Source organism: Rhinolophus sinicus, chromosome X (assembly GCF_036562045.2).
Source record: "Rhinolophus sinicus isolate RSC01 chromosome X, ASM3656204v1, whole genome shotgun sequence".
Taxonomy (NCBI): domain Eukaryota; kingdom Metazoa; phylum Chordata; class Mammalia; order Chiroptera; family Rhinolophidae; genus Rhinolophus; species Rhinolophus sinicus.
The window spans coordinates 81,491,332-81,513,948 of record NC_133768.1 but is presented as its reverse complement, the minus strand read 5'-3'; the positions used below and the strand labels follow the sequence as shown (position 1 = coordinate 81,513,948).

The 22,617-nt window shown below is 37.4% G+C and overlaps 1 protein-coding gene across 3 annotated transcripts in view; it reads right to left on the bottom strand.

Moving 5' to 3' along the window:
• The window catches only part of DOCK11 (dedicator of cytokinesis 11), a 211,793-nt gene that overhangs the window by 45,496 nt on the left and 143,680 nt on the right, over positions 1–22,617 (bottom strand). For all 3 annotated transcript variants that reach the window (XM_019717035.2, XM_074323193.1, XM_074323192.1), the window contains 9 exons: positions 18,444–18,510; positions 16,797–16,844; positions 15,309–15,451; positions 13,955–14,070; positions 9,151–9,288; positions 6,123–6,305; positions 3,788–3,901; positions 816–1,031; positions 674–731 (listed from right to left, as the gene is read on the bottom strand). In XM_019717035.2, the coding sequence (XP_019572594.2) occupies positions 674–731; positions 816–1,031; positions 3,788–3,901; positions 6,123–6,305; positions 9,151–9,288; positions 13,955–14,070; positions 15,309–15,451; positions 16,797–16,844; positions 18,444–18,510 (1,083 nt within the window). The remainder of the gene's footprint in view (positions 1–673; positions 732–815; positions 1,032–3,787; positions 3,902–6,122; positions 6,306–9,150; positions 9,289–13,954; positions 14,071–15,308; positions 15,452–16,796; positions 16,845–18,443; positions 18,511–22,617) is intronic.

Genomic DNA, 22,617 nt, shown 5'->3' with positions numbered 1-22,617 from the left:
GACTGCAGCTGAGAGGGGCTGGAGCCAGTTCATAGGCCACTGCAGAGTCCACAGCCAGGACCGAGGTCTGTCTGCCTCTTATCTGATGCACAGGTGGATGACATTCCTCCCAGGTCCCTTGGAATGTGGTGCTGGATTTCACAGCCCCCAAAAAGGTATTTTTGTCCATGGATAGATGCCAAATTGTTGTTGGGGGTGGGATACGAACAAGGGCTGTCTTATTTGGCCACCTTCCTGATGTGCTGACTCCCTTTAATACCAAGGTACCATTGCACTAAAATGGCTGTGGAGATATAATCTGTGGGCAGCTGCTGGTGAACTTGAGGCAGATGACAGGAAAGTAAGTGACTGGTATTATCCAGAACTTCTCATGAGCTCTGAGAAGAATTTAATCTGTGGCAGTCTTCCAGGGAGACAGTCTTGGAAAATAAACACTGGACATCAGGCCTGGCCCTGTGCTATTTAAATTATTCTTGTACTCTTAACGAAAGCAGAAGGCAAAATGAACTATCCAGTTTTTTTAGTAACAGCTTCTGTTTAACACTGAATGCGGCTAAAGGTGAACATATTTTTCAAAGCTCAATTATATCACATTTGCAGTTGCATACTACAAAGATAAAAACTATTGTGCTAACTGAAATTCTCCCCATCTCTAACAACAGAAATATCTTACTTTTTCGATGAAGAAACTCGGCAACCAAAGCTGCTACATGGACATAACACATTGCCACCTGAAAAAGGATGACAAAGAACTATAAGGATGTGTTCCAGCAGTTTGGTAGGGTTGTATTTAGAACAAAGCTTTAAGTAATCACCTCTGAAAAATCTCCATTTTTTACATGAATCTTGGCCATGCTATCAAGCCAGGTTTTCCTGAGCTCTGGGGTACTTGCATAGGACTTGGCTAAGCTATACTGGAGATCAATTAGCATCTCAGGGTCTTTCTCATGCTCCTTCATTTGTGCAGTGGCCATAAGAACGGTACGGATTCTCTTGGTCAAGTCTTTGACTTCTGTGGGAAAAGCAGTTGCCTAATTTCAAAACAAACAAAAGACATATTTATCAGTATCATCAAAGTGCTCTAAGCCTTGGCATTCAATCCTGGGAATACCCTGTTTCCCCCGAAAATAAGACCTAGCTGGACAATCAGCTCTAATCTGTCTTTTGGAGCAAAAATTAATATAAGCCCCAGTATTATGTTATATTATACTATACTACATATTATGTTCTATTATTTAAGTCCCAGTCTTATAGCAAAATAAGACTGGATATTATATTATATTATATTATATTACATTATATTATATAAGACCCAGTTCTATATTATAGTAAAATAAGACCGGGTCTTGTATTAATTTTTGCTCCAAAAGACGCATTAGAGCTGATTGTCTGGCTAGGTCTTATTTTCAGGGAAACACGGTAACATATGATTTTTTCCTCCTTGTTACTGTTCTTGGTATTTGGTTCTTAGTTCTTGGAATGTGGCATGTCTAAAGAGATTTAATTGTTTTTAAAATATACTACTAGCTCAGACTTCAAAGGCTCTAAACTTGATGGCAGTATATTCACAATATAGATAAGCACAGACTCTGGAGCCAGACTACCTGGCTTTGAGCCTCAGCTCCTCCACTGTGAATTCTATAGCCATGAGAGTCATCTATATTCACCTTATTGTGTAACTTTAGTTACAACAGTAACTAAAAATTGACAGCATAATATGTACCAAGCAGTGGTCTGGGTGCTTTACATGTTTTAATTTTTACAACAACCCTGTGAATTAAGTATATCATAATTCATTTTACCAACGGAATAGTGAGGCACATAGCAGTTAAGTAGCTTGGCCAAAGTCTCACAGTTGGTAAGTGGGAGAGACAGGATTTATGCACAGGTAGTATGGCTCCAGAGCTAATGATCTTAGCCACTCTTCCATACCGACAAGCAGACCTATCCCACCCACTGACTACCATATACAGAAGTGAAAACCATACTGCAAAAGTGTCCACTTATACAAATAAAAGAGGTTATGAATCACAGAACACTCTAAAGAGGTTATTAACCTCTCCCAAAGTGTTGGTTTATGTCCTCCAAAATCCCTAAGTTACAGTTTCCTCTTTATTCTGGCCATTAAGATAGTCCTATCACTTCCTCTTAACCCCACTGGAGTAATCACAATTACCTGTATGATTCAAAGAAGGTGAATAAGAGACAAGTGTAGGGGTTGACAGAGCTTTTCAATGTGACTATAACCAAATGTGGAGAAAATGGTTTACAGAAGTGCCTTCTTGATCCCTTTAAAAAGAATAATTATATACATAAAGCCCCTTCTTATACATTGAGAGATTCTGTTTATTGAGGGAAAGGCATATGTTGTAGCAGGGTTTATTGGTAGTAACTGCCTTGTCAGAATAAAACTGTCATTTCAGAAATGAGTCATGAAAATGATTTTCTTATCAAGGAGAGCCAAAACAGACTCCATTTATTTTGAAAAAGTTACTACTCCAACTTTTATATAACATGGGATTAAGGATGATAATAACTGGCAAAATAAACTCTTAGAATATGAATAAAAGATCCTAAATGACAGAGGTTGCTTTTGTACTCATGGGATTAGTTGGAACATATACTGATCTCCTGGGGAACCAGCAGAACTGGCTGGAAAGCAAACTTTCCCAGCCTGAGGACGGCTGGCACTACTCATGTTTTTTTCAGTCCAAGCAATGTTCCTGTGGGAATTTCTTTGTTTTTGTTTTTGCTACATGGAGTCTACACATTCCAAACATCAAGTATGCTATGACTGTGAGCTTTTTTTTCAGATTTTATACAATATTGTCAAATTATGCTGGAAGTTGACCTTTCCCAAGAATGGGGATAATTCCTCTGGGAGGAAAAGTCCACTATTGGCAAAGGATTCCTCTTCTTTTGTACACATGTAGCACTGAAGATCAGAACCTGCTCTCCATGCAACAAAACAACAAATGAATTTTGACAATGTTAGAGGTTTTAAGCAGAGAGGTAAGAAAGAAGAATGGTGATCTTTGGGTGTGCCAGTAAGTATCTAGAGCAGGGGTGTCCAAACTTTTTTCAACGTTTTTCACCAAGGGCCATATGCGGTAAAATACACAAACAGCCGGGCCACTCACTCAAGGTGAAGTACGTATTGCCTCACCTGGTTTATTTAAGTAAACTAAATATATTTTTGGAATTTGCTGCGGGCCAATTAGAAATGGATTGCGGGCCGCAGTTGGCCCATGGGCCGCAGTTTGAACACCCCTGATCTATGGCAACCCACAATTAGTTAACAGATGATTCTTCAAACTCAGAAAGCCATCAAATAATGAATCCCTTCTGGACCATTCCTCATCTGTTGGCAATAGAGCAGGCAGCTCTTAGCTGCTCTAAGAAGTGAAATTTTGTGAAATTTCAAATTCAGTGCTTAATTAACCAATATTATAAAATGGTAACAACTGCTAAGAAAGGATCCATTTATTTTCTGAGTAAGTTTAGAAATCAAGCCCAGAAAAAAACTTCAAATCCTACTAGCCATAACTGTGGATACACAGTAGAGTCAATCATCTAATATTAAATATCTGCTATGTACCAGGGCAGTGCTCTAGGTGCTAAGAGATACAGTGCTCTATAATAAGACAAAGTCTTGGCTCATGAAGCTTACATTCTATACACGCTATTCTATCAAAAGTTGTGAATCCAATGATAGTTTAATTTTAGGAGTGTAAACTTCCCTGACAGTGGAGGTAGTTGTAGTTTATTATTTGAAGTGAAAACATACCTTCATAGGTCTGTCACTATTTGCAAAATTATTGATAATGAATAAAGACTCCTGAAATCTCGAGCCTCCACTCAGCGCTACATCAGCGATTAGCTGGCTTACAGCAATTATTATCTGTGGAAAGAAGCAAACATTGTTTTTCAAATGTCTTTTGAACAAATGCTGTTCGTTTTCATCATTGTATAACCCCATAAGCACTCACATGAAATGAGTCTTTTAAAGATTCTACAGAGTTCAATCATAATCTATTTTCTTCAGACATGAGGGGTTTAAATTATTCTACTGAAATAACTTCTAAGGTCCCAATTTCAAATTTCATTGGGACATTTCCTGGATAGATGTGGAAGTTTTTTCAAAACTCACAGTACAGCTAGATCCAAAACTGTCTCATAATAATGAACTGAAACAACAGTGGTCAGCTCTCCATTCTGAATATGCTGCTAGGTAGTAGCTATAGTAATGTTGGGAACAAATGACATTTTCTTTGATGGTTTCTCATTCCTTTTCACTAGTCTACTTCAGTGTGCCAGACTCCCAACTCTAGTACCTCAGCTCCCTTCTTTGTTTCTGACTAGGACCTACCGGTTTAGACAGTATACATAATGGACTTTGACAGTTCTTTTTCATCTCTCAGGATCCCTTGGAGGAATGCCTAAATGATTCATGCTAAGGTGCTAATGGTTGGATGCTTTACCAGAGTCCTTGGGAAGCAGGATACTGTAGGAGCTATAAGTACAGGCTCTAGAATCAAACTGCCTCAGATTCAAATCTTGATTTTATCAATTCCTCACTGTGTGGCTTTGGAAAAGTTATTTCATTGACCCTTCTGTACTTCATTGTTATATGGGAATGATAATACCTGTTTTATAGAGCTGTGCTGAGGATCAAAGAGATTATAATCATAGCAATACTAGTTAATCCTTTATCAAGCTCTTACTATGTGCCAGACATGGTTCTAAGTCTTCACATTTATTAATTCATTTATATTTTAATAAAGGACTTGAGAGAACTGACCCTAATAGGAAATCTCAGGCATACTGGCACAATTGCAGAAATGTTTTGGAGGAAGATGGTAGTCAAGCGACACCTCATGTAAAGGTGAAGTGATATAAAAGCCCTAACATGTAATGCTGGCCCTCACATCCGAAGTAATTATATTGCAGATTTTTACAGGAAGAATATACTTTTATCGGAATTCCACATTACTGTTGACATTTCTAAAAATCTGCTTATGGCTGTTTCCTCATTTATAATCCAATCTCCAATAAACAACTCCAATGGGACAGACCATGGCAGTGAAGATATAAATATGACCAAGGATTTCCCATATTACAAAGAGGTCTTTTGAGCCAAGAGGTCCCAACTATGGTTCAGAGATATTTCATCAAATAAGCAGAAAAATATGCAGATGCTGAATAACAACTGTCATGTACTAAGTGTCTATTATGTGCTAGGCATTTTGCCTCACACTGCACACACTTTATTTTTATCCCTCATGATAACGCTGCAAGGTAAAATATGCTTGGCCTCATTTTACAGATGAGGCAAATGGTTAAGACAGATTTAGGGTTTTGCCTAGAGTCACACAGTAAATAACTAGCTGAGCTATAATTCAGCTTAAGCATGTCTGATTCTAAAGTTCATGCTTTCCACTACACCTTGAGGCTTCTCTCATTTTTCACTTACTGGGCATGCTAGAACACGAGAAACACAAACTGTATTATTACCTGTTATGGAATATTTAACAAGGGTTTTATTTGTTATTTAATCATCTCATTTAATCCTCGCAACAATCCTATGAAGTAGGTACAAATATTTACCACTATTTTACATATAAATGTAAACTATTTTACATATAAATAAACTGAATCACTGACAGACTAAGGAAGTAACTTGCTCAAGGTCACACACTGTGCGGTACTTCTGGAATCTGAACTAGAGTCTATGTTCTTAATACCTATATGCTAGAGCAGCACTGTCCAATAGAAATATGATGTGAGCCATGTATGTAATTTTAAATTGTCTAGTAGCCACATTAAAAAGACACAGGTGAATTTTAATATATTTTACTTAACCCAATATATCCAAAATGTCATTTCAACATATAGTCAACATAACACAATTGAGATATTTTACTTTTTTTGGTACTTAGGCTTTAAAAGCCAATGTGTATTCCATATTTATGGCATATCTCAATTTAGACTAGCTACATACATTTCAAGTGCTAAATGGCCACATGTGGCTAATAGCTATTGTATTGGACTGAGTAGTTCTGAATCTTGAACTAGAGGCTAAAGATTGAGTAGAAGAAAGGAGAGCTTTGATTTTCACTGACCTGCAGATGTGTCCTCAAAAAGGTTTTCCTTTTGGTATATTCAAAGTTGTTTCTCATCAGAAGATACAAAAGTGCAGATGCTTCATTCCTGGTTGAGCTAATCTTCGAGGTGCAGCACTTTAAAACCTCATAGCAAAATGCAGCACACATGTTTACCCTTCCTTTGAAAAAGGCTGAAGGAAACTAAAGAACAGGAAAAACATAAATAAGTATCTGAAAACCCAATCATAAAAATCAATCAACTATCAAATGCCTACTACATTCTCACCTAAACTATACTAGGTGCTTTGAGGATACGTAATGAACATAAGACTAGGGCTCTGCTCTACAGAATCTGAACTAGTTAAAAATGTAAAGGCAAGCATGTGTCAATGACAGAACAATTCAAGTCAGTATACAAATCACTACAAAAATGTGAGGTACTGACTATAAAAGCCATAGATCTGAGAAGAACTGATGATGGTCTGGAAAAGATGATAAGTAGGTTCTCCATAATATATATTAAGTTAATGAATGGCTGAAATGATAAATGATAAGACAGGTCTCAATTTGGGCCTTAAAAATGGGAAGGATAATCTGCATTACTTACTCTTCTGCTTTATATTTAAACAGTTCCTTATATTATTAACTTACAAATTCTGATTAAAAAATTATAATGGGAATCTATTAAGCAAGTAAACTTGATCTTTTAACAAAATGGGGTATAGATGAAGTGCACAGACACAAACATACACACCTGCATCCTCATAAAATAGTATTAAGATATATTTGATATGGGGGAAATAGTCAATATTATCGTGATAACTTTGTATGGTAACAGATAATTAATAGACTTACTGTGGTGATCATACCTAAGGAATGTAAATATCAAACACCATGTTGCACACCTGAAACTAATATAATATTGTATGTCAACTGTAATTTTTTTTTAAAGACACATTTTGGCATAGAAAAACAATACAAAGTGACTACCTAATCCTCAAAACAGCTAAGTAGCTGTTACTTTCAAAATGTATTCAGCTTTACTACAATGTCCCATGCATTGCTTGCTTGTCTAGGCAAGCAAGTAGTAAGCTGCTTCGGGGTACACAATAGATTTTTTTCCCCCCAGGGAGTGTGAAGCTAGAGGGCCAACCTTTTCAAAATAATTTCTTGGGAATCTTGAATTTAAACACATGTTATAGGAAGCTATCTTCCTTTTATCATCTTAACACCAGTGCAATGTTATACAGATAATGAATGTTTACTAAATGTGTTCTGATTGGCAATCAGGAAATTTCATCAACAGTTTCTCCGGATTAAACCAAATCTTGCTGGGCAAGATGTTCTAGTATGAAAGTAAAAGTACGTGGGAGGACATAGCTGTAATGTAGTTAATCCACTATAATAAGTCTTCTACCTACATCACTTCTCTGTGTGGGCAATGGCCAAAATCATCAATGACCTCCTGTCAATTCCAATGGACTCCCTTTCCCCCTTATCTTATTCGACTACTCTGTATCTCATAATGTTGACACTCTTTTCTCCTTTGGTGTCCATGATATCCTTCTTTTTTGTCTTTCTTCCTACTTCTGTGACTGTTCTCTCTCATCTCTACAGATTCCTCTTCCAACCCCATCCACGTTGTTTTCCTCCAACATACTGCTCTTGACCTTTTTGTTGTTATTGTTCTTCCTCTACATACTCTGCAGGGAAAATTAAACCACTTTCACGGCTTCAACTACCACTCATGTGCTGATGATCTCCCTAGTTCACTATGCTCCAGCTAGACTGGGCCTTTTAGTCCCCAGAATTTCAAGCTCTCTCCCACTCCAGGTCTTTCCATATGCCTGTGCTTCTTCTCCCCAGAGTGTTTGTCCTTGGGCTTTTCAAATGGCTGGCCCCTTTTCATATTTCAGGTTCTCATTTTAAAATTGACAAACCTATCTAAAGTAAGGAATCTCCCACAAATCATTCTCTATCTTAGCACCTTGGTTTCTTCCTAGAACTTGTCATAATTACTGTTTTATTTACTTGTTTATTTTCTCTCTCCCCCCTACTAGACTGAAAGCTTCATGAGGGCAGAAACTATGCTTTTTTTGTAGCTGTACCATTGTATCTCTAGGACAGTACTGGACAGAGAAGGTGTTCAATGAATGTAGTATGTATGAATGGATAGATGATGACTCCACATCTAGTTCTCTAAACCTGATCTCAAATCTAGCTCTATAACCCCTATCTCTCTCCAGAGCAAAGATCTCTATATTGAACTGCTAATCCCAGCAGCTCTAACTGGATGTCCTTTAGGCACCTTAAATTCAACAGAGCCACAAAACAGAACTCATTGATGTCTTTTTCCTACATTTCTCATCAGCCACCATACCCCACCATCCAATCAGTGAATTGATGAACAAAACATCTTGGTTTATTAAACGTTTTATTATGTTTAAAAGTTATCAAAAGCAGACCAGAAAGAAATCTTTGCTATCTGTTTTAGTCATATTTATTCCTAGAAGTCTAGCCTGAGGTGTTTGATTAGATGAGGTAAGTGCCCTGAAAATTTACAGCCCACAGATACAATTAGCATTGAAAGAAAGGGTTCATTTACTTGACTCTCTATTGAGTGTCTACCATTTGCAAGATATTACACAAGACTCTGGAATTATAAAACTTGGTCTCTTCTTTCAAAGTACTTATACATGAGTGCACTAACAGATTACGTATCTCCAAAATGATAGTACTTTAAAAAGAAGCAAAACAGAAGAAAAACTGGCAACGTTGGTAATTTGAAAATGGGACTCTTCAAAGGAGCCAACTGAAAAAGGAAGGAACGACAAGGTGAAATAAAAAGCACGTTCTGATTTTAGGGGATGCTTGGTCAGATCCTCTTTATGTATTTGGATATTCTGTATGTCTATTTCAAAAGTAGTACTAACTTAATGGCATCAATATCTGAGGTTTGTAGATATCATCACAATGATCCTCCTTCCCATCTTTACTTCTTGCCATGAAGTGAGCCCACTAGCAGTTATACAGCTTTTTTCCTTACCTTACTAATGAAAGCTCTCAGTGAGGCAAATACATGTTTCAGCGACACTTCAGATTGTCCATTCTTAAGAAAAGCAAGATGAATGTCGAATACTTTTTTCATTAATGGGTTGTGGCCATCGTTATTTAAAAGTTGGCTCTACAAAACGTGGAAAAAAAAAACATTTTATAGAAATAGTTTATGCCACCCATCCCCCAGAATGAGAGAACTGAATTTACCAATGCCTGTTTGTCAAACCTACTGTTTGAAAGTTTCATAAAAATAAAAAGTTTAATTTTAAAACATCTGTGCCATCTTTCAACTTGGAAATCTCAAAATGCTACATAAACTACATCTATACATCATTATATCATTTTAAACACATGAAAAAAATTATTTTTCCAATGTAACATACCAATATAGAACTAGTATGGAAAGAGTATTTTCTTCTAATCTAACCATATTACTTCTCTACTAAGAAATCAGTACATTTAAAATGGATACAAGGTAACCAGACTTTGTATTTACCTGAGGGAGACTAAATAATGTAAGAATTAAGGAAAATCCAATCCTATATTAAAAGGCTATTATCTAATTTACTTTTTAAAGTATGTTTAGTTAGTGTATGTTTAGCCACTGGGGACAAATTAAACCCACTATGAGTAGACACAATAACAGTTATCACAATTGAACAGACCATATAAATTATTTAAATGCTTCTTGTAAAGATAGACATAAAAGATTTCCAGTCAAGATGGCAGAGTAGGTAAATGCTGTGCTCACCTCTTCTCACAACCACATCAAAATTACAACTAAACTACAGAAAACTCATCATTGAGAATTACCTTAAGTCTGGCTGAACAGAAGTCCTACAACTAATGGCATACAGAAGAAGCAACGTCAAGACTGGTAGGAGGGGCAGAGACGTGGAATGGGCTGGTCCCGCACCCACGTGTGACCATTAAAAATTGGCAGGGTTATCTCAGCTGTGGAGGTTCCCCCCAGACGAGCGAGGGGTCCCAGCCCCACACCAGGGTCCCCAGCCCAGGTTTCCAGTGCTGGGAAGAGAAGTCTCCACAGCTTCTGGTCGTGCAAACCAGCAAAGATTGTGGCTGAGTGAGATGAGGGGACTGCAGTCCCAGCTGTTCATCTTAAAGGGACCACGCACAGGCATACTCACTGATGGACTCACTTGCTCTGAGCTCCAGTGCTGGGGCAGCAGCTTGAAAGATGCCAGGGTCTTACAGGGACTCTCTGAATTGTCTGAGTTATTTGGCTTCAGAGTGAGGGCTGGAGGGGCAGCTTTCTCCCAGACAGAAATGTTTGCAGAATCCATTGTTTCTTTGTTGAGCCCTCCCCCTTCCAGGTGTGCAGAAACAAGTGGCCACCATATCTGAGTCTCCATCAACCTGACTAACTTCAGGTTCATTCACGTTGCCATGGTAATTCCCCAACCCACCCAACTTGTGGTCTGACCAGTGTCGCTTCCAGTGGCCTTGGGCAGGACACAGGCTGCGGCTGAACTTGGCTTGCTGTGGGGCCCCTCCCAGGAGTAAGGTGGAGCATCACCCAGCTGCCTCCAAGGACAACATACCCAAAGGGCAGACTGGGCAGGCACCAGAACCTGCTAAAGCATACAATGCCCAAGATGTGGAGGCAGCCTGGCTGTCCATCAATGGATGACTGTATAAAAAAGAGGTGGTACATATGTACAATGCAATATTACTCAGCCTTTAAAAAAAATGAAATCTTGCCACCTGCAATAACATGGATGGACCTAGAGGGTACTGTGCCGAGTGGATTAAGTTGGACAGAGAAAGACAAACGTCATGCGATTTCACTTACATGTGGAATCTAAAGAACAAAATTAATGAACAAACAAAACAGAAACAAACTCACAGATACAGAGAACATTTTGATGGTTCCCAAATGTGAGCAAGGTTGGGGGATGGGTGAAAAAGAGGGAAGGGATTAAGGAGTACAAACTGGTTGTTACAAAGTAGTTGTGGGGATGTAGGGTATAGGTAAGGAATACAGTCAATAATATTGTAATAAAACTATGTATGGTGTCAGACTAGCCTGAGGTTTTTGATTAGATGAGGTAAATGGCCTGAAAATTTACAGCCCACAGATAACAATTAGCATTGAAAGGGTTCATTTATTTGACTCTGTATTGAGTGTCTATCATTTGCAAGATATTACACAAGACCCTGGAATTATAAAACTTGGTCTCTTCTTTCAAAGTGCTTATGCATTAGTACACTAACAGATTATATATCCTCGACATGATACCGTGTTTCCCTGAAAATAACACCTAGCTGGACAATCAACTATGGTGCGTCTTATATTAATTTTTGCTCCAAAAGACACATTAAAGCTGATTGTCCGGCTAGGTCTTATTTTTGGGGAAACACGGCAGTATTTTAAAAAGAAGCAAAACAGAAGAAAAACTGACAAAGTTGGTAATTTGAAAATGGTACTCTTCATAGGAGCCAACTGAAAAAGGAAGGAATGACAAGGTGAAATAAAAAGCATGTTCTGATTTTAGGGGATTCTTGGTATAACAACTATGTATGGTACTAGATTTATTGGGGTGATTAGTTCGTAAGTTATATAAACCTCTAATCACTATGTTGTACACCTGAAACTAATATAACATTGTATGTCAACTGTAATTGAAAAATTAAAAAAAAATATTTTAGAGAAGAAAACATTATCCGTCAGGAAAAGCTGTTTAAATAAACTTTAGACTGACATTTAAAAAGAGTCAGTTCTCCTTCCATTACCATATATTTGATTCCCCTTGCCCTCTTCTACCATCTCCCCTTCCCCCTTTCCCCGCTGGTAACCACTAAATTGTGGTCTGTGTCCATGAGTTTTTGTTCTTTATCTGCTTGTCTTGTTCCTTTGTTGCCTTCAGTTTTATATCCCACATATGAGTGAAGTCATATGGTTCTCGACTTTTTGTCTGACTTACTTTGCTCGGCACAATAATCTCAAGATCCATCCATGTTGTCACAAATGTTCCTATATCATCCTTTCTTACCACCGAATAGTATTCCATTGTGTATATATACCACATCTCCTTTATACAATCATCTATTGAAGGACACTTTGGTTGTTTCCATGTCTTGGCCACCATAAATAAAGCTGCAATGAAGAACTGACTCTGGGTGGTGAACACACAATGTGATATATAGATGATATAATACAGAATTGTACACTTGAAATCTATGTAGTTTTGTTGACCATTGTCATCCCAATAAATTTTAATTAAAAAATAATAAAAATAATAAAAAGAGAGAGAGACATAACAGAAATAACAAATTGTAGAGAAATATCTATTGGTTTGTCAACCTTTTTTTTAAAGCACTGGTTAACTTTTCCTATCCCTCAAGACACTAGCAGGTTACCACTGCTTAACCAAAACCAACAACAAAAAATACCCCAAAATAATATGCAAAGTTGTAACAGATCTAATAGTAACATCAACAACCAGAATCCCTGAATGGTTTCAGATTTTTATGGCTCTTTCCTTAGTCTACTTCCAAGCATGGTGCAGTGGTTAGAAGCATGGACTCTTGTGATAACTGGCCTAGATCTGAATCCTGATTCTGCACTGACCAGCTATGTGACATTAACCTCCCTGTTTCCTCATGTTAAAATGGGAATAATAGGACTAAAACTGAGTTCATATTTGTATTTTTAAGTTTACTGAGGTATAATTAACATGCCATAAATTTTACCTATTTTAAGTGTACTATTCAATATTTTTAAAATAAATTTACAGAGTTGTGCAATCATCACAATCCAATTTTAGAGCATTTCCATTACCTCAAAAACATCCTTGGTGCCCATTTGCAGTCACTTCCGTTTCTCTCCCTCACCCCAACAATGAAAAAACTGAGTTAATATTTGTAAAGTACTAAGGATAGTGCCTGACATCTACCGATAGGTATGTTTGTTAAATAAATAAGAAGTATCTGAATAGAAGGAAGAAATACGATGCAAGCCTTGAGAACAAATATCCTTCTTATTTATTGGCACAATGAGAAATGAATTTGGGTTACATTTTAATGAGAACTTAATACTTCATAAAGGAATTCTGAAGCCTATTTCTTATTAGTATCTAATTCAGTTTTCCCTTGTGAGCCTCTCTGAAAAAGCACAAAGGGAGGAGATTATGTGTGTAACTCAGGTGAAAGCAAGCAAGATTTTTCACTTTTGAGCTGTCCCACTAATGTTACACTACAGTGATACAGTTTGTACTTTTCAAAGCACTCTTAGGTCCATTACCCAGTTACTCTCTCAGCAACCCTGCAAGATCACTGCTTTTTGCCTTATCCTTTTTAATAACAGCAATGATGATTTGTACTGAGAAGCAAACATCTAAGGAAAAAACACTAAGTGCCTGACTGGGGAAGACAGCCAGCCTGTCTGGACTTCATCCAGCCTGAAAAGACACCTCATCATAACAGCCATTTGGGAACAATGATTCAATCATAATTTGGGCTAAAAATTTCTGGATATTTTAATAAAAGTATGAAAGAGAACTGTTTTTAAACACAAAAATAAAACAACAGAATGTAAGAGGTAGAAGGGAGCTTAAGGGAAAATTAGTCCAATCCCCTCACTTCCTGGTTATCGCAAGTGAGGCTCAGTAAATTCCCAAGGACACACAGTAGCCAAACTCAGTCCACCATCCAAGCTTCCTCACTGCTAATTTGGGGCTTTTTCACTACACTAAGCTTCATCTGATTAGTTACCTTTTGTATAATATTTTCTTTGCAATGAGGTCAAGTGAATTCTAAGTGTTCATTTTTACCTTGAAGCACTGGGTGAAAAACGATATGGTATCTAGTACTGTTAGAGAAACTTCAGTAGCAATATTGCCTTCAAGCAGTGCCTGATGGAAAATGTCTGCTTCAGTTGTTGTAGAACCTAGGATTTTAAAAAAAGGTAAATTAAAACTGCCTAACACAGCAATTCATGTAAGTTTTGAATGATTTTTCCCCAAAAAATCCAGAGACAAGCAAGAAGCAAGGAGGCTCTCAATACTTGCAGACCTAGTGAATTTCACTGTACTTATTCCTTAATCAACTATGGTCTTGGTTAATGAAGTCTACTAATTTTTACTTCAACTCTGTATCAACAGCTCTACAACACATAATTAGGTGCCCACCTCTTTAGAGACAAGATTTCAGTGATGGAATATGGTAATGTAACTAGGAAATAACATGTGAGGCATTTTAGGCCGTGCTACTAATTACGTGTGCAAAAATGAGAAACTCCTAGAAATTCGGCTACATTATACAAGGTGGTGCCCTATGGCCAGATATTTTCAATGATGCCAATGATATACGACTTGTTTCTAAATCAGAAGGAAAACAAAGCATGAGTCAACTGAAGGAAGTAGGTTTATTAAATTTTTACAAGTGAGAAGAGCAACGCTGAAGGCTGTTAAGATTTGCATATTTTTTAAAGGTCTTGAGTATATATGCTCAGAGCCCATCTGCTCAAGACGTGTTTTTATTATTACTTCTTATCACAAGGCCACTTTTGCTGGCCCTCTCCTGTGCAACCTCCAGAGGACTGCATGGAAATGAAAGTTTTCTTACTCTTTGACTTTTTATTAATATTTGCTTTTTAGAGGATAGCTTCCATTTATATAACTCTAGGTTCCCTAGCTGGGCAAGATTTCTCTCCTTGTCCTATTTGCCTTGTTAATACTTCAACCTGTGTGAAATATACCTTTGTCAAAATAGTATTGACAGTTCTTTATTTTTTGCAGTCAGTTCAGCATGTGTCAGTCCTTAAAATCACTGAATAATAACTCTAAACAAATGTATACAGTTTTATTAAGATGCTGTTATTTGCATTAAAGTTTAACAGTAGCAATGAAGGATATCTAACATAAATATGATGAGAACAATTCAGTGGGAAAAATTAATTTCTTTAATACTGAACTAAGAAAAAACCACCATTACCTGAAATTGCTGAAAAATCCATGCATGTTATATGATAATGTATGATGAAATGATTGTATACAAACACAGACACATATATAGATCTATGTATGCAAAATCATTTTCAATCGTTTTGCTTATTTTAGCCAGGTCTTTTAGCTTAGCATTACATATCTGTTTCAAATGGGTACCCTACACACATTTTTCACTTACTGTGATTAAGGGTAAACGAACTTTCCAGGCTACTAAGATGTTGAAGCCGGGCCTGCATTACTCCTGATCTGTTTCGAAGAGCTGGCATGGTTTGCGATTTTCGGTCTACTCCAAAGTGTTTTGACAGCCAGACATCATGTACCCTAAAATAAATTTTAAAGTTAGGAATTGGAGTGCTCTAATAACATCTCAATGTTAGATGTTTTTTCACTAAAAAAATGATTAGGTTTGCACATAAACACTATACTATGCTCAAGATTCTTCCAACTATTACTTGGCTTAAATGAGACATCACTGGATATTACATAGAGTTTTAATGTGTATTTTAAAAAGCTGATGCTATAAGAATATAATTAAGGAATATAGAGTTTATTTCCCTCCTTTTCCTCAAAAACATCAGAGTAAAGTGAACAACACTCTAATAAATATTCAGTCTTTTCTCAGGAGGTGAGGAAAGGCAAGACTCAGAAAACAGTGAGAGGGCTAATCAGAGTTGAAATGGGGTTGGGGGAGAATTCCCAGATGTTCAAGAATGAGTGCCAATCAAATGTTTCTGGACTTGAGCTAAACTTGGGACCATAAATTTTTACTCTGTAAACATGTCTATGTTAGGATTTACAAATTTTTCTTTGTTTTCATTTAATTTTAAGGTTCCACTAAAAAAAATTACAACTGGGTCATACAGGAACAAAGGAAGAAAAAGAGTCTTGTCTATTCTCTAGGAAACATAGTGGGAGGGTCAGCAGAATCTTAAGAGGTTAAGGATCATAGTGGCAGTTACCATGCCAGCTTCAAGTCATGGGGAAAGACAGTGTAAATCGTCACCTGAATTACCTAATATTAGGGATGTTCCTGAGACTCAGCAATTATAAACACCTTCTGAACAAGCCTCTTTAGTTTTTGGAAGTGACATGGAATTTAACTTTTAAAAAAGAGAACTCTATTTGAGTTCCTTTAATGACTAACTCTACCCCTAAAATATATCTCATTGAAATAAGCAAGTAATCTTTTCCTTAGGAACCCGCAAACATTTTTTAAAGTATTTATTTCACTAAGATTTAAATAGCAAAAAGAAAAGACAGATAATATATAATACATATCCCAATCACTGTTGGGGACTTCTGTTTACCTTAATAACTGAGATGTGTATTGGCAGGTTATAGATAAAAGTACAGACCTTATCGTTATCCTCACTTTATGGTTTCCTGCCTTCACCTGGATCTAGCCCTTTCTCACATCCTTCAGAAAAGATAGCATCTGTTCTAGGATTGGAACAGAAGCTCTGTGTATCAGGCTAACCATCACCCTTTCGAAAACTTAAATATATCAATTCACATTAGTTTAAACTTTGAGGTGAGACATAATAAATCATGGGTTGTCTTAACGTTAATTCAAAATGAATAATCTAGATTTTACATGGCATGATCAAGACTGCCCTCTGTTGGAGGAAAAGGGAAAAAGTGGAAATTGCAGTGCTATGGGAATTACCTTGCTATGTTTCTTTTCCCCATATATCTAAAGTGAAACAAACATACTCTAGAAAAAAAAACAAAAAACAGAACAACAGCATGTTAGTAAAGTATTGCCATTCTCTGCAATTTCACAAGTGATTTTGAAAAGTCATGTTTTACAAAGAATACCTATTTAAATCATATTACAACATACGTTTTGGTAGACAGAAATAAATATACACACAACTACTTGCAGGCTTATCATGTACCTTTCTATGTCTGCTACAATTACATCAACATCAAAAAGCCCCGTGTCTTCATATACAATTTTAACATGTTAAAATAAAACATGTCAATGAAAATCATCCTTTGTGCTCTTTAATTTATCATAGGAAAGGTCTCTAGTTTAGACATTAATACCTAAAAAAGGTTCTTAAGCCTAAAAATTGGGACACATACAAAAGTAGATAGGATAGCATACTAAACTCCCACGGACCCAGCACACACCAGCTTCAACAATTATCAACTCGTGGCCATTCTTGTTTAACCGCTTCCCTGAACAGGTCCCCTTCTCTCCCTCCACCTCCCATACCTCCTATATTTTTCGAAGTAAATCCCCAACATACGTAATACATTTTCATTAGTAAATATTTCAATATAATTAGTTTACTTTCTTTTTAATCTTAACTGTTGTTTTGTTTGCAGACACTTTCTGCAAAGTTTTGAAAGACTTTAATATTTATGCATTGATTATCCTCTGTGTTTTGGTAGACATGCACATACAATATCATATATATATACAATTTATTTGAAATTTTCGTAGATTTCATTCTAATTTTTCTTTGTTTTTAATAATGTAAAAATAGTTCAGCATACAATATAGAACTTCCCACCTCTACTTAGGAAAACAGACAAGATTTTCCCCCCAGTGCCTTGGACATTATCTATTATCTGTATCTCTATCTATATACCTGTATCTGTATACCTGTATCTGTATCTATTAGATACAGATACAGGTATATAGATATATATGCACTTAAGTGGGTAGAATTAGCTCTGCATAAGAGCTAATTCTAAGTTCCAATAATTTAAGCTGTCCCATTAAGCCAGCATCTGATCAAAATGAATGATTTAGGATAGCTGATGCTACTTCTCGTTTTCCAGGATCATAGAAAGACTCCTGCTGGGCTGTAAAGATGGTCTATTATTACCGTGTTTCCGTGAAAACAAGACCTAGCCGGACCATCAGCTCTAATGCATCTTTTGGAGCAAACATTAATATAAGACCCGATATTATATTACATTAGAGCCAGTATTATATTATATTATATTATATTATATTATATTATATTATATTATACCCGGTCTTATAGTAAAATATTAAGACTGGGTCATATATTAATTTTTGCTCCAAAAGACACATTAGAGCTGATGGTCTGGCTAGGTCTTATTTTCATGGAAACATGGTAGCTAGTGTTTTCACAAGTATTCCATCTCCATGTTTTCCTTGTATGTGTGAAGAACCTGTATTTCAGCCTCTACATTACCAAAAGAGTTTAACATTTCCTACATTATTAGCAAATAAGCTGTTGAAACCAGGACAAAAGGTAATATTTTATTATGTATAAAAATTAAGCTCCCCCAAATAAGGGGACAATTAAAAAAATAAATTAATATAACTTACTCCAGAAGTATGAGAATGTTTATGAGCTCCTGAGGAGAAACTTTATTCCAGTAAGTTAAGAGAGTATCTGAAAATAGAAAAATAAAGTGTTAGATCTTGAAAATAATTATAGCAAATAGCACTGTGAACTTTAAGCACAAATAACTTAGCTTCAACAATCATCAACTCATATCCAATTCTGTTTCATTTATATTCTCCTCTCCCCTCTCACTGCCCAGTACACACATTGTATTCTTCTGAATTAATCCCAAACATATCCTTCAATCTGTAATTATTTCAACTTCAACAATTATTTTTATTTATTTTGTAAATGTTCTTCTGTATAGCTTATCCCAATTTCATATCATCCCTGAAGATGAAGGAAGGGAAGCAGACCTGGAGTTTTTAATGAAATTCCTTTTTTTTTAATTTTTGCAGATATTTATTCAAATATAGCTCACATAAAATGCTGTATTAGCTTCAGGTGTACACCATAGTTATTCAACACTTATATACCTAAAGAAGTGATCACCATAGTCCAGCAACGATCTGACACAATACCACACTATTACAATATTATTGACTTTATTCCTCATGCTGTACATTATATCACCATGACTCATTTGTTTTATACCTGGAAATTTGAACCTTTATTCCCCTTTACCTTTTCCCCCTCTTTTTTAATTTTTCAATTACAGTTGACATTCAACATTGCATTAGTTTTAGGTGTACAGCATACTGGTTAGACATTTATATAATTTAAGAAGTGATCTCCCTGACTAGTCTAGTACCCACCTGGCACTACATAGTTATCACCATGTACACCAAGTCTGCCTTACTACACATTCAATGCAATACCCGCGAAGTCCATCCATGTTGTTGCAGATGGCAAGATTTCATTCTTTTTCTATGACTGGGTAATATTCCATTGCATATATGTAGTACCTCTTCTTTATCCATTCATCCATTCAGGGACAGCAGGGACACTTTCATATCTTGGCTATTGTAAATAATTCTGCAATGAACATATGGATGCATATGTCCCCTTGAAGTAGCGTTTTGGGGTTTTTTTAAGATAAATACACAGAAGTGGAATTAGTAGGTCCTTCTTTGTCTCTTGTTAAAGCCTTTGTTTTGATGTCTATTTTGTATGGTATAAATATTTTTTTTTGCTTGTTTCTATTTTCATGAAATATCTTTTTCCATCCCTTTCCTGTCGGTCTAAGTGTCTTTCAATCTGAAGTGAGTCTCTTGTAGGCAACATATGTGAGTCTTGTTTTCTTATCCATTCAGCCACCCTATGTCTTTTGATTGGAGCATTTAATCCATTTATACTTAAAATAATTGTTGACAGATATGTACTTATTGCCACTTTATTATTCATATTTTTATCTTTTTTTAATCTTAAAGCAGTCTGTCTTAAGATTTTTTTTTTTACTATTGGATTGGTGGCAATGAACTCCTTTAGGTTTTTCTTGTGTGGGAAGCTCTTTATCTGTCCTTCTATTCTAAATGATAGCTTTGCTGGGTTGAATAACCTTGGCTGTAGGTCCTTTCTTTTCATCACTTTGAATATTTCATGCCAACCCCTTCTTGCTTTCAAAGTTTCTGTTGAGAAATCAGCTCACAGTCTTATGGGAGCTCCCTTGTAGGTAACTGCTTCTCTCTTGCTGCTTTTAAGGTTGTCTTTGTCTTTAACCTTTGGCATTTTCATTATGATGTGTCTTGGTGTGGGGCCTCTTTGGGTGCATCTTGTTTGGGACTCTCTGTGTTTCCTGGGCTTGAATATAGGGAAGTTTTCTGTCATTATTTCTTCAAATAGGTTTTCAATTCCTTGCTCTCTCTCCTCTTCTAGTACCCCTATGATGTAAATGTTGATACACCTGATGTTGTCCTAGAGGACCCTTAATCTGTCCTCATTCTTTTGGATTCTTTCTTTTTGCTGTTCTAACTGGGTGTTTTCTGCTACCGTATCTTCTAAATGGCTGATTCAGTCTTCTGCTTCATCTAATCTACTGTTGATTCCCTCTAATGTATTCTTCATTTCAGTTATTGTATTCTTCATTTCTGACTGGTTCTTTTTTTTTAATGTTTTCTCTCTCCATTTTTATGTTTCATATCTCTTTGCTGAAGTTCTCCCTGAAATTACTGAGCATCCTTATAACCAGTGTTGGAACTCTGAGGCTGGTAGATTGCTTGTCTCCCTTTTGTTCACTTCTCTGGAGCTTTGTTTTCTTCTTTTATTTGGGACCTTTATCTTTGTCTCCATATTTTGGCTGTGTCCCTGAGTTTGTTTCTCTGTATTATGTAGGGCTGCTATGCCTCCCAGTCTTAGTAGAGCGGACTTATGTAGTAGGTGTGCTGTGGGGCCCAGTGGCATAGTCTCCCTGGTCACCTGAGCTGGGTGCTCCAAGTGAGTCCTTCTGTTGTAGCTGAGCCGTGGTTGCTGTTTGCATGTCAATGGGAGTGACTGACCCTTAGGCTGATTGGTTGTGAGGAGTGGCTGTGACTAAAGTGGAGTAGCAGGATTTCCTTTAGCAGGGCTCTGGTGCCTGCCCAGTTTGCCCTTTGGGTGTGATGTCCTTGGAGGCAGCCGGGTGATGCTCCAGCTTGGTCCAAAACTGGCCACCAGGCGTGCCAGCTCTAGGGCATCCTGGGAACGTACCTGCTGCAGGGCAAGTTCAGCCCCAGCCTGTCCCCTGCCCAGGGCCACTAGTATGAGCCACAAAGCAATCTGCAGATGGCCACCACCCACGCTGGACTTGGAGGTGACTCAAAGAAGCCAAGCTGCGAACCAAGGCTGGGTGCTGCTAGTGCCGGGTTTACAGCTGCTCAGCCAGAGGTATGGGACATGCTGGAGCCAGATGCTGCTTGTTTCAGCTTTGTGAACCTTTGAGAGATTGTAGGCAAGTCTGCAGCAGGAGCCAAGGCAGACAATTTTTATGGAAAAGCCAGGGGGAGCAGCTTGCGTGTGCCCAAAAGTTGGGTGGGGTCTCAGGGAGTCAGGGCCAAAGAACAGTGTTACACAGGTTGTTGGAGACTCAGATATGGCTCCCGCATGTGTCTCCACGCTAGGTGGGGGGAGGGCTCAACAAAGGAACAATGGTGCCTGCCAGCACTTCTGTTTGGAAAAAAGCTGCCCCTTCAGCCTTTACGCTGAAGCCAGACAATTCTGTTCCTCTCCTTACGGTCCTGGCACTTTCCAAGTTGCTGCCCCCGTGCTAGAGCTCAGCACAAGTGAGTCCATCAATGAGTAAGTCCATGTGCGGGCCCTGTAAGAGGAGCGCCTGGGACTCTAGCAGCCCTTTGTCTCACTCAGCCACAATCTCCACTGGTTTTCACAGACATAAATTTCTGGGGACTTCTCTCCAAGGCACTGAAACCCTGGTGTGAGACTGGGACCCCTCGCTCCACGGGGGTTAGGGGATCTCCACATCTGAGATATCCCTCCTGATTTTCAATTGTCACATGTGGGTGTGGGAACAACCCATTCCACATCTCTGCCCCTCCCACCAGTCTTGATGTGGCTTCTGTATGTCCTTAGTTGTAGGGTTTTGGTTCACCTAGACTTCAGGTGATTCTCAATGATGGCTGTTTTGTAATTCAGTTGTAATTTTGATGTGGTTGTGAGAGAAGGTAAGCATAGCATTTACCTACTCTGCCATCATGACCGGGAATCTGAACTTCCTAAAATTTTATGCAAGATGATGCATTTATGTGATTTTTTGGGGGGCTCAAGTGCCTTTACCTGCTACTCAAAGGGCTCTCTGAACCAAAAAGTTTGAGAACTGTAAACTTTAGCGGAAGAAACAAATAATTTTTTCCACTCTTTATATTTGGATTGTAAACTCTGACGTCCTGGTAACACACACACACACATGCACACACACCATTTCAGATACAAAAGTCCTTTAAATCTATCACATGTACTTCTCTTTCTACCTATTTCTTTCTTTCTTGTAAAATATATGTGCCTTATTTTAAAGAAGTTTTATTTTTACAAGAAACAATGACAACAAAGCTAAAGAAATCACATATAAAAAACTACATATAAGGGAACTATACAAATAGCCTCTATACCAGGGGTGTCCAAACTTTTTTCAATGTTTTTCACCAAGGGCCATATGTGGTAAAATACACAAACAGCCGGGCCAGTCGCTTGAGGTGAAGTACGTATCGCCTCATCTGGTTTGTT